A 13570-nucleotide genomic window follows, 5' to 3' on the forward strand; every position below is an offset into this window, starting at 1 on the left:
CCTACCTCTTCAACCAGCTGTACCATCCGCCGCGTGCTTTCCAGAGACTAGAGAAACAAAAGGGAAATTAGGCACATTAGGATGTCTCTAAAGAGGAATCATCTCCATCTTTATTTTTGTAAAAAAAAATGTTTACATTTTCATTTTACAGCAAGCAAACCACATAATAGGCTCATAGGGCGTAAGTGTGATCTTGTCAGATACAATTCAAGGTTATAAGATTTGTGAACTCAGCTGTCTACACGAGGGTGACAGTAGCCGGCCAATCACACTCCACCAGGTGAAACCAACCACCGCTTGTCCCACCCAGGCCCCCTTCGATTTATCTGTGTCCCCCTGCAGTGTTTTCCTGCTTATGTATCTGACTGTGAGGCCATTGAGTCCTGGTCTTCATCCGACTGATTGGGACTATGCAACATCTCTGCCCACATCCGGCAATCCTCCTCCACTTTTCATCCTTCCTAACTTCTCACATGTGCATTTCCTCTGCAAGAGCCCACTCAGCCAGATCTCAAGTACATTGTTGCAGCTTGGGCCCTACGGAGATAACCATTTTACTGCCACTCTCCTATTCACAATCACCAACCTCAACAGTGTCATCCTATACTGCATTTTTAGGTTTCTGGGGCATGCAAACAGAGTTAGGAGACAGTGCCCATGGCTGAGTTCCAGTTGCATGTGGGTGACTCTGCAGAGACCAATTCACTACCCCTCCAGCATGATTCCACATGTGAGCAGTGCCATATCATGTGTATGAAATCCAACCGCCTCAAGTTGCATCTGAGACAGTTGTCCAATCGGTTTGGGTATATGCCCCTTACTCTCACTGGTGATAGATTTGCACGGTCCAATACATAAGTGTGAAAGTTTTAAGTGTGCATTATTGGATCCTCCCTGAACCAGTGCATGTTGTCCCCCACTGCGTCTCTGCCAACAGGTCCACTTGTTCTCCCTCCCAGGTTTGGCACACAAGGAGCTCTGTCTTTTGTCTATATTGCTTATGGGGGTGTACAAGCGGGATACCAAGGGCCTGGGAGATTCCATATCCAATAGTGCATAATTAAGCTATGGAAAGACCTTCCTGCTAACCTAAGGAAATGCTCAGATTTCCTATCCTTTCAGAAATCAATAAAGACCTGGCTTTTCAATCAATACAGAGTTATCATATCGCTGCATCATCTTCTCCTCTATGATTAGTACGGCAGCAGTGTCAAGACACCTCATGGCATTCGAGCGCTATATAAAATCTAGCGTGTGCGAGGGGTTTGGTGTTCAGGAAGTCTGCCTACATTTCCCTTGCTGTCTTTGTTAGTGTAGTAAACTGCAAAAACTGACCCAGGCCTATTGCAAAACACTCTAGAGGTTCCTGAATGTAATGCAGCGATTTCCCGGATATAAATCTTTGAGTGTGTCACACCCTCTCCCTCTCTCCATACTGCTGTGGTCATGTTCTTGTCAATATCAATAAAAGGCCACCACAGCGGCAGCTGTCAAGAAAAGGAGGGTTTGCGCATCACTACTTTTGTCTAGCTGCGAGTCCACCATAATGGATTTTGGCAATGCTTCATTCCCGGAGTACCTGCCAGTAAGCGCTTCACCCAGTTATCACCCTGTGTGCACCATCTGGCTGCATGTTGTAGTTGCACTGCTGATAGTAGAGCTCAAGGTCCGGAAGTCTGTCTCCCGCCCTCCATATCTCGCTTAAGAGTCCTACCCTACTTCTCTTACCAGCCCATATGTGTGATTAGCGGGAGGTCAAGCTGCTTAAATGTGCTCCTTGATATCTTCCATTGCGTGTTTTGTAGTGAACCTAGGCAGGGCCATCATTTTTGCGATTCTACCAACAATTGTCAACTGCAGTTTATTCCAAAAGGTTGTCGAATTCTGCAGGCCCCTTGCCACTCGCTGCATGCTACAAGTGTATTGTTTCTCTGCAATACTAGTGATTTGTATCCCCAGATAGCAGAACCCGTCCTTTTCCCATCGCAGTCCTATATTTAGTAGTGCCTCTTAGGACTTTTTTGGTCAGTCTGGCATCATCTCCATATATCAGGAGAACAAATGATCAAAAGTGGATACAGAGGGGAGTGTTTATCATCCTCTATCAATTGTTTGCGTGTTGCAAGTCATCAGTGTGGCAAGACCCAAATAGGGTCCTCTTGTCGTCATGAGTACATACAAGGACTGAGAAGAAAAACAAAAGACAAGACTCACAAGAAAGAAAATGAAACACATTCAAACAAATAAAACAAGAGGATTGATTTAGATACTCTGAAATTAATCAATGAAGGTTGGCAGATATCTGAATCTTAGTCATCAGCTTTAATCTCAGATAGTGACATATTTTAATAAATTACTAAAACAGAAGCAAGTGTTCAAGGTATCAATAGAATGAATAGTACAGCAGGCTCTGAACTGACTATAAACAAGTTATACTATAACTGTCAATAGCTACACTTAATTGCTTAATGTAATTCTGAGAGCAAAAAGTCAACCACAAACATGAAACATTAACTGATTTGCGAGATCAAATATTTTAAGAGCTTGCAATGTTCTTAAGCACATAAGTTCTACACAAAAATGTAATAATTGATGGCAGTTTTTGAAATCAATAACTAGATATACAAAATAAAATTGAACAATTTCTATAGCATGGGAATGATTATACTTTTATATTACTATTTTCTCAATATCATATGCAGAAATTGTTTAAGATTATTTAAATATCGCAATTTCATAATACATTATAAAGATGTAATATATATTACACAGTGGTGTTCGCTACTGTGTAGTTATAGGAAAGTGAGAGTTTCCATAGGAAGAGCAAGTTTTCTTTTGCTAATAACTGGCACCGTTAAACAAATCTTCATGACATTTTCCAAAAAGTTAATCCATCTCAGGTCCTTCCTGGAAAGTTTCCGAGTGATCCATCAAGCAGGGGCAGAGAAAAAGAGGCGGGGTCCCAAAACACTTCGAAATTAGACACCGACATAGGAAAACCTGCTGACATGGTTAGTGACATCACTGATAACATCTCAAATGATATTACTGATGACACCAATGGTGCCATCATCCACAGAACCAATCACACACCTACTCACACCTCCATACAATGTCTCATATGCTCACTCACGCACCCGTACAACCACTGACAGACCCATTCACAGACCTATACCAGTACTCACACACCCACTCACTACTCCATAGAGCCACTCGCCCACCCACTCAGTCACTCACTCGTACAGTAACTTACTCATACATCCACTCACACAACCATTTACTCACCCATACAGCCACTCATTTCTCACCCATACAGCCAGTCACATAACCACACACTCACCTATACAGCTACTCACACACCCACCTAATTACCTACAAAGTCACACACCTACTCACACACCCAATCAGCCTCTCAACATAGCCACTCACTCACCCATACAAGCCCCTATACACCCACACAACCACTTACATACCCATTCACACATCCATACAAGCACTCACACTTCCCTGTACTCACCCATACAGCCATCCACACAGACACTCACTGTCCAATACAGTCCCTCACACACGAAGTCACTTAACGAAACACCTACTCAAACAGCTACTCACTCACCCAGACAGCCACTTAGATGCCCTTTCACTCACTCATGCAGCCATTCAGACACCCACTCACTCACCCATATAGTCACTAAACACCCACTTACCCACTGATAGAGCCACTTACACCGTCACTCACACTCACTCACCAGTACAGCCAGTTACACAGCATCTCACTCAGCCATACAGCTAATCACACAACCACTTACACACACATACAGCCTAAGGAACACCCATACGCACAAATATACATACAGTCACATAGCCACTCACATGATATATATGATCACTCATTAGTAGCACACCTAGTATACTACTTTAACTTTTGTAGTACCTTCGTATATATGTTTAACAATCATGAACTGTTACAAAAAACTTACACTCACTGGATGGTGTCATGAGTGATGTCACTGACCAGGCCATGATGTAATATTTGAGATCATAAGCAGTACATTACTGGGGCGTAAGTTATAGTTAGCTCAGATAACTATAACTTCAGAATTTCACTGGTTTTGTACGAGTGAAATCTGACCCCAACTATAACATCCTTGTAACCTTTGTTTTTTTCAGTGAATACACACACACTGATATAAATAAAATGGTAAACCTTTTTCTGCCTGGCTTTACAAGGAAGCTGTCACGGGACATAATGAGATCAACCTAAAAAAGAGTTTTCAGGTGACCTATAGAGAGGTACTTTGGCCCTGCCCACATGCTAGTACCAGGAGTACATGTTTTGATTGGGCTGAAGTTGTGCTTCCACAAAGGAGTGCTTGTCCTTCAAGAAGCTGTGATTATTGTTATATTGTGTTTGTTTATCCTGCTGCCTGAGTAGGCAGCAGTATGGCTGCCTAGGGAAGGCTCAATAACGGGTATAAAGTATCAAGAGTGCAATGCAATGGAGCGTGATATTTCATGGGACAGACGCATGCCATTGTAATGCAGTTAAAGTGTCTTAGATAAGGACAGAATTTATGTGTTTGTTTTTCTAAGAAAGTAGCACAGATGGAATGAATTCAGTCACGAGGCTCCAATTGCTGTTTTCCACTTTCACACCCTCATTTCCATCATTAGTTTATACTTCAGAGTGCAGTTGTGTAATTGAAAGTATCATGGGATGCCACGTGCTATTCTAATCTACATGCATTTTTACATATTTTATATCTTTTTAATTTTTCGCCTGCCTCTGTTGCTAAACGTCACAGCCCCTTTAATCCCTCACTCCCTTTTTCCGTTTCCACCGACTGCTTAAGTTTTTTTTTTCATTATCTGTGACTGAGACGATTAGTGGCAGGCATTGCACCAGGTTCTCCTGTTATTGTTTTGCAGTGGAGACCGAGACACCGCACCGTAACGTTTTTAACCAGACGCATGCAATGGCTCGAGGTGACTCCCAAGGACACAAGTATGAGCATCTGTGATGCTTTGTGTTTGGAGCCAGTTTCTGTAAATGTAAGAGCAGTGGCAGAGTCAAAGTGTGCACCTGTGTGCTACTGCAGGAGTTTTCTGCGTATAGTGCCTTGAGGGGCACCGTTTTCTATGGGCTCTCTATTAAGGGCATTTTAAGCCAATACTGTCTGCTATGTGTGTGCATGCTACACTATTGCGTGCTGCTGTTTTAATTTTTAGGGTGCGTCTGTATTTCTTTATTTGGGTCGTAATCTGCATGTATTTTCCCACCGTGCAGTGCACTGATAATTTACTTTCCTTTGGCGGCCATCAAAATGTCGTTGCCTTCAATAGCGAATCAATGCAGAAGAAATGATCAGATAAACGTACTGCAATTCCAACTAGTTCAGGAAATCTATATATGCAGCTAAATGTCTAGAAATCCCATGAACCAGTTTTAAGCATCCGAGAAAGGATGCAGGTCCATTCAAACTGAGACAAGAACCAGTGGGGTAGACCGGGCTGACGCCTGCCTATGTTGCTTCTTCCTCCAGCATCATAAAGCCTTGTGCTTCAAGAATCCATATACACACAATGCATCCTGCCATTTTGAGTCATTAAAATTATTAACGGATATTTATCTCAATGTCCAATCAAATAGAACAGTCTGTGCCTTATTCATCCGGGGGTGCTGTTCAATAGCTCATATTCTGCACTATCTATCCAGATGTTCTGTTAAATAGCACACGTGCAGTATATTTCCAGCTGTCCTCTTAAACAGTAGAGATTCAAAAATAGTTATGAGTTGGGTTAAACACCAAAGTTGCAAAACATTCTTTATCTGAATTCCCTGTGAAATACCACAGGATGCAGCACTATTTGATCATCTAGCTCACTAAAGGAACAAGTTACTGACCTTCGATAGGGCTCTTTCAGGTGGATACTCCATCTGAATTCCATTTTCTTACATTATGAATATACCCAAGTGCCTGACTGGATCCAGAGATTTTTCTCAGCATTGCTCCAACAGGTGGCGTCATGCGGCTCTGCTTCGACCCCTTCCTGCCTCAAAAGTAGCCACCAAAGCCACACAAGCGCCACACCTGTGCGCTGACATTAGTGCCTTTCGGATGCGGAACTTAATAACTGATCAGATGTGATAGTAGGCAGATCTCTGAATTGGGATCTCTAACGTTAGGACTTGGCAGTTCAGCTCGTTTTCCAGATCAGAGAGGACCTGGCTTGGCATTTTGCATTGGACTGTACCCATCGGCGATTGCTCAAGGTGGATTTGCATATGGCTCAGTCCACTCTGGAGTGGCTTAGTGGGCTTTGATGCGGCCCAAGAAATTACCAGTGGATGAGATTAATTCAAGCATCCCACCCGAGACTTTTTCTTTACTTCAGTGCAACACCTTAAGTGCAATGGATATATATATACCTTGATGTGGGTCCCATGCTCACTGTTTCACTGGAACCAAGCTGAAAAGGACTGAAGAGCCACAACTGGGGTGAAACCGGTCTTGGGCTGCTTGTGTTCCTGTTTAGAGAGTGCCTGGTCTGGCAGTTTGGGCTGGACTGTTCTTACTGGTCTAGGATCAAGGCTGATTTACATATGGCTGGGTCTAATCTGAGGTGGCATGGTCGGCAAAAGAAAAACGATGGACTGGGATGAACCCATGAGTAATTCCCAGAGGTTGAGATTAATTCAAGAATTCCGCCCATCACTTTTTTGTGTACTTGAGTCTCACCTCTCCCCCTCCTCGCCCCAACTGACGACTGGTGTGACTTTTGGCATGCTTTGGCGCTTATAGCAGCCCCTATTATTTTAAAATGAATTCCTTAGAACTGACAGATCCACTTACTCTAGGTGATTGTGCAGGAGAACTTATGTTATGTGATCCCTACATACATTTCAACGACAAAAGAACCAGTATTTAAGTTTCTGAGGAAAGAGTAACCAAGCAGCACTATATTAGTTTATCGATAAATCACCACAAATGCATCTACCTTTTTTCTTTGGCTTTTTCCTTAGGCCTCATTTTGATCTTGTAAAATAGGTTCCTCATATATTTATATTATTTGTTATAGTAAAGGATGTGCACTTTTTATTTTATCTACACCACCATTTAATGATATGATCTTTTTATCTTAGTAGAGCAGGGATTTCTGGAGAGCATCACAAGGTTGCCTTGGTTTTTTCACCTTGTTTTATTTGTAACTCAGTTCTATTCAATTGGAGTTTCACTGTTTTTCACACAGGCCTATTATAGGTGTCTGAAAAAAGTTTGGGGATGAAATGGTAATAATTTATAAATGTACGTTTTCACGCTACCATGACATTAATCAGGAAAATACAACTATCTGAAAAGGAATTCGGGCTTGTATTCTGTCTGAGTGCAGCTTAAGCCCTGTCTGTGCAAGGTGATGGGTGTCGGTGATGGGTGTCGGTGCTGGGTGAGCATTGCTTAAGTTTGAGTGCAAAGAGAGCAGTATGAGAGTATTCACAGTGTGAAAGGTGCGAGTGTGCTGGGTAAGCAGTCAGTGTTAGTGATTTGTGAGTACAGGGTTAGAGGTATGTGAGCGGTTTGAGTGCAGAGGGAGAAGTGTGTAAATGGAGTGTGACTGCGGGGTGAGTGGGGAGAGAATACTGAGTGAGAGGTGTGAATGCTGGGTGAAAGGTGTACGAGTGGTGCTTGAGTGCAGGGTAATATGTGTGTGAGAAGTGGGAGTGCAGGGTGAGGGTCTAGGATGAGAGGTGCATCAGTAAAGGGTTAGTAGTGAGTCAATGTTCAGAGAGAGCGGTGTCACTGCGCAGTGTTCGACATGTGAGTGTATGTTGAGCAGTCAACATTAGTGGTGTGTGAGAAGCATTTGAGAGGTCTCTGAGGTGTTTTGGAGAGGTGTGAAAAATGTGTGCCTGTAGGGTAATAGGTGTGTCAGTGCTAAGTGAAAGGTGTGTGAACGGTGTCTGAGTATAGGGTGAGCGGTGTCAGTGTAGGATGCAGTGCATGGATATGCATGATGAGAGCAGGGTGAGCGGTGCTTGAATGTCTAGGTTGAGTGGTGTGAGCGTGCTTGGTGAGCAATCAGCAAGAGAGGTGTGTTAATGATGCGAGTACAAGCTGAGAAGTATGTGAGCAATCAGACTGCAGGGTGTGCATTGTGAGTGCAAGGTGAAAGGTGTCTGAGTGCAAGGTTAGTGGCATTCAATTGGAGGGTATGAGGTTTGTGAGTGTGCAGAATGCAGTGTGAGAGTAAATGGGGAGTGAGCGGTGGTTGTAGCATTAGCAGTTCTGTGAGTAGGGTAAGCTGTTGGGAGTGTAGGGTGAGAGGTATAGGCGTGGCCAGAGTAAGGTGGGTGAGCAGTCAGTGTGAGTTTTGTTTTAGTGGTATGTGAGTGAATAGTGAGAGGTGGGTGAGCAGTGGGAGTGAAGGATGAGCATTGGGTGGTACTTGCAGAGTTTGCACATATACACTGTTTTAGCACCACGGTAGAACTATATTTGCTATTTACTCTTTTGATGCTTGTAATCACTTTAATCTGCTTTTGTCTGATTATAGTAGCACATGTATTTTATTCAAGAATAAAGTTGGTCCAATATATATATATATATATATATATATATATATATATATATATATTCACTAAAAAAACCATATGTTTCACACATGTTATAGTTAGCTGGGCATTTCCCTCGTAAAAAACCAATGAAATTCCCCCGTTATAGTTAGTGCAGGCAACTATAACTCACGCGACCGCAATCCTCTGCTGATGACGTCAGATATTACATCACTGTATTTAGACACTTATTTACCCATGTCTTCTTCCATTCATCTTTAGCTATACATATATTAAATTTTTTTTCTTTTTCAGAAACACACATATGTCATCATTGATGTAATATCTGACGTCATCAGCAGAGGATTGCGGTCGCGTGAGTTATAGTTGCCTGCACTAACTATAACGGGGGAATTTCATTGGTTTTTTACGAGGGAAATGCCCAGCTAACTATAACATGTGTGAAACATATGGTTTTTTTAGTGAATTTGCAAGGTTTTTTAAATGCTAATTCCTAACTATAACGTGTGTGAAACCTATGGTTTTTGCAGTGAATTTGTACGGTTTTTTAAATGCTAAGTTATGTATTTATTAATATATTTTTTTTAACAAAATTTTTTCACGGCGCGCGCACGGTGCGATTCGCGCACCGTGCGCGCGCAATGGGCTCGCGGTGAGCTTCGCGCACCGCGCGCCCACTATACGTAGTCAGTGCCGTGCTCGCGCAGGGCCAAGGGCCAATAAATCGCGGAGTGCGCGCACGCTGCGCGAACTTAGCAGAATTTTTTCCGTTTGGCTGGTGCGTGCAGGGTGCGCGCACTCGGCGATTTTTTGAAAAAAAAATGAAATAATTTTTGGCCCTTGGTGGTCCTTCTGGGACCCCCTGACCATGGCTAGGGGGTCAGGAACTGTCCACCCTGCCCCCTTTTCACGTTCTCCACATTTGTTTTTCACCCCCTCAGAGTGCGAGAGACAAAATGGCGGCCGACACTTCCTGGTTTCGACCGATTCGAATGTTTACTAAGATCTAACAACCAATCAGAATTGCGCTCGCGCACGGCAAGGTGCGCGCACCCAGCGCGCACGGTGCGCGCGTACAGATATATATATTGATTTAAATGCTATTTTCTCTGGAAATACTGAACAGATTTACACCAAACCTGCAAAAGGCACTTCATGGACCTTATGGCTATCTCTCTGCCAAATTTCACGTAATTCTGTTCAGCCGTTCGGGCTGTAGCTGCGACTAAAGTCCCTATGGAAAAATCCATGGGGAAAACGCGTTTTGGGACCCCCCCTTTTTCTCGGCTCCCGCTTGACGAATCACCCCGAGACTTTCAGGGTAGGAGCGGAGCGGAGCGCCCCATTAGTTTTGAAAATGTCGCGAGGATTCGTCATTCGGCGCCAAAGTTATTCAAAATAGAATTTTGAGACTTCCTATGGAAACTCGGTCCTAACTATAACTATCTACTGGCGACCGCCAGTAGTTAATTAATATATATATATATATATATATATATATATATATATATATATATATATATATATATATATATATATATATATATATATATATATAACGTCCCAGTGTGTGTATTCTCTGTATAATTCTTTGAGAACAAAAGAGCAAAAGGGACTGAGCAAAAGGTTTTGATCAGAGGTTGCCAGAAACCATTCGCTCCCTGGTAAAGTTAGGGGGGCTTACGGTGGCACTGTGAGCTAGCTGGTCTCTAGGCCAACATATCCTGTGGGGTACTCGGACTCAATCTAGACACCTCACCCAAAGTTTATGTTGTCCAACAAATGCGCAGATCCTACGGATTAGTAAGAGCTACACGATTGGTTGGGCTCTTATTTCAAGGTCTATCTAAGTAGTTCAGTTGTGCTTTTCTCACAGAGCCCTAATATCCTCCAAACCGAAGACGTCCGTGGTGGGATGGGAAATCTGCCTCAGCTGAGTAGGTATAACCTATGTGTTGGCTGTAGGTTATTCAAACTTGTAGGATGAAAAATTCCCACATTGTGATTACCCTATCTCCATCAATCCATCTATTAATTAAATAACTTCTTAAAACAATGTCAGAACACTGAAACACAAGGGAGCAGAAGTAGAAACTCTAAATATTACAGAAAATTGCAGACATGCAGTTACTATGAAATTACTACAATATGGTCTCCCATCAACGGGTGAAGACGTTAACTTAATGGTCGAGGCACAAGGAGCATACTGAACAGAGGTCTTCTATTCATGGGTTACATTCACAGCTGCGAACGCACGCACAAAAGTGTTTCACACTAACATTGAAGATGAAACACCAGCTGAATACATTCCATATGTGGACATAGAATTTCCATTAACTTACCAAGAACACATAAATTGGTTTAAAGGCACCCTCCCCCACACCATAGTAAACGTGAGACTCGGTTCGCTCACTAAATAATGAGTGACATGGCCGGTGTAAGTTGATTATACACCACATCCTAATCCTGCTAATTTAGATGCAGAGGAATTAACAACACTATACGAAGATCTAGTAAAGATTTACAGAAATCTTACACAGTTCATAATGCGAACACTCACAATTAGCCCTGGACAGACTGCTCAGGCTGCACAACCACAACAGGCTACTACGGGTATCAGCCCGCTAACGGTAAATGTCATAATGAGAAAGATTCCCACCAGTCTGGAGCAAATTCTGTTATGGATAGCACAAAAACAAGCCAGCTAGAAACATTTTTTCCCCATATGGGCCCTCAGGAAAAACAGAGAATATTAACAATCTGCTTGCCAATGGGGACGGCTCCCCCTGTAGAAGATTGTACAACTTGGGATACAGTCTTTGCTGCTGTCTACACCAGAACACATGGTACCCCTTCTCTGGTGGTCTTGCCTGAAATACTGAAACATAATGAGTACGGGGCAGCACCTGCTCTGGAATTGGGGATGATACTGACGGACAATTTTGCCGCAGTATCAGCCATTATGTTAAGTAACATTAAGGGATAGGCAGCAGAATTGCTTATACACCAGTGCCTGAGGGAGTTGCCTAGAATTATCGAAGAAACCTATGCTATGATTCTTCCAAGACAAAATGGGACAATAAACAAAACAAGGCACAATCACGGCGTGGGTCGCCTCAACAGGAAACCACTGAAAAGAAATATAACCTGAGAAACCGTGATAATATTAGAAAGCCTAACAGGTATCAGGATACTGATGCACGCTCCTCTTGTTCCTTTCAGGATTTATCCCATACACGTTTGGAGAGAGGTGGACGATCAGAGGGAATCACAACGCTCATCAGTCTACTTCATTAAAAAAGAAGACAACTAAAAGACTCCTATACCTCAATTCGAAAAGAAGGAGGTAGCAGGGATTAAAAAAAGGCATACCCAGGCTACTGAGGACTCTGCTTCTGAACGGGGAATGGGCAAGAACGATGCTCGATAGCACGGCAGAAGTCACAGAAGCTCGCAGGAACCTGATGGATTATCTGGTGGTAGTAGCGCTGAGTGAGCATATCACGGTGGAAACACCTGATACAAGGGTGAGTGTCCCACACCATTTAGATGAAATAACGCTCCAATTGAAGGGGGACATACCCTGAAACATCAAGGCTCTCTTTTGGGAGAACTTGACATATGGTTACTATATTCTTTTGGCTGAAAAAGATTGGCCACTGGAGTTCATAATAGAATACCCAATGAGAGAAACGTTAATTTTACAATATTTCTCTGACCTTGTTCCAGAGTCAATCAAACATTCATATGTAAAGGAATAGAGGTTAGCGCTAGCTCCTGCATTATACTGCAATCATGTTGGGTGGGATGATGAGTCACCTCGTCACAAGATCCCATTAAAATCAGTTCCTGAACCCCAGAGACACTACCTAATAAAACACAAAGCTAAAAAACAAGTTAGGGAAATCATAGAACAACTTGAATACCGAGATGTAATAGAAAATTGCACCTCTTCTATGAATAATCCTTTGTTTCCTGTAATGAAATGGACATTTCATACCGTCTAGTTTTACATCTACACGCACATTAGTAGTACAAAACGCTCACAGTGCCGCACTAATGAACAACATTGTGCGGAAGAAATGCAAAACACTAGATACCTCAAATGGATTCTTCTGCCAAAATATAGCGCCTGAAAGCAGATATTTGGCAGCATTTTCAACACTAGGTTCACAAGGGCAATTTTGTCGTTTACCTCAGGGGTATAAGAATAGCACTAGGCAGAGTGACAGAGTTACTTAAAAATTTTGATGAGGAGGCATTGTCCTATGTAGATTATATTTATCTGACGGCCAATGAATTAATGGAACACTTGGACAGAGTAGGCTGCATAATTCTAGGGTTTGCTCACTTGGACTAAAAATTAAATTTGAAAAAAATCAAAAATTGCCTACCTCAATGTCCTGTTTTTGGGGCACAAGTTGTCTTCGAAAAATGTGCATTGCTCTAACCTCTAACAACTCTGAAAAGACTACAATCCATTATAGGATTCTTACATTTTGGCAGAACATACATTTTGGATTATGGAGAACGAGTAAAACCATTCCACAATTTAATCAGACCGGATTTTTCAATCACACATTGGACACAGGAACATACAAACATTTTACGTTCTGTACAAGCTGACATGATAGCTTCAAAACATTTATACGCACGTGTAAACACCACCGCGTAGTCGCTGGACCAGATGGGTACACCTATATCACTTTCAATGAAGGTGATACAGTACCTATCGCATACAAATCACATTTTGCACAAATGCTGAAATGCGTTTTGCACACACTGAGAAAATTCTCACAGCGGTACACACTGTTGTAGTGAGAGAGAGGGCACTAGCTCAGGGGAAACGAATAACTGTGGTGACCCCGGTACTGACCTAAGAGGCAGCTACCAAAGCAAGCGTTCCAAATGCAAAAGCATTACATGCATGATTGATACAATGGGCTAACTCTCACACTGCAACAGATGTAGCTCACAGATTTGATTCTACATTACAAGCAC

General features: G+C 42.5%; 1 protein-coding gene across 4 annotated transcripts in view; it reads right to left on the minus strand.

Moving 5' to 3' along the window:
• Positions 1-13570, minus strand: part of LOC146797981 (synaptosomal-associated protein 25-like) — a 396023-nt gene that overhangs the window by 102383 nt on the left and 280070 nt on the right. For all 4 annotated transcript variants that reach the window (XM_085625207.1, XM_085625206.1, XM_085625209.1 and 1 more), the window contains one exon: positions 6-47. In XM_085625207.1, coding sequence (XP_085481333.1) covers positions 6-47 — 42 coding nt within the window. The remainder of the gene's footprint in view (positions 1-5; positions 48-13570) is intronic.

Source organism: Triturus cristatus, chromosome 9 (genome assembly GCF_964204655.1).
Source record: "Triturus cristatus chromosome 9, aTriCri1.1, whole genome shotgun sequence".
Lineage (NCBI taxonomy): Eukaryota > Metazoa > Chordata > Amphibia > Caudata > Salamandridae > Triturus > Triturus cristatus.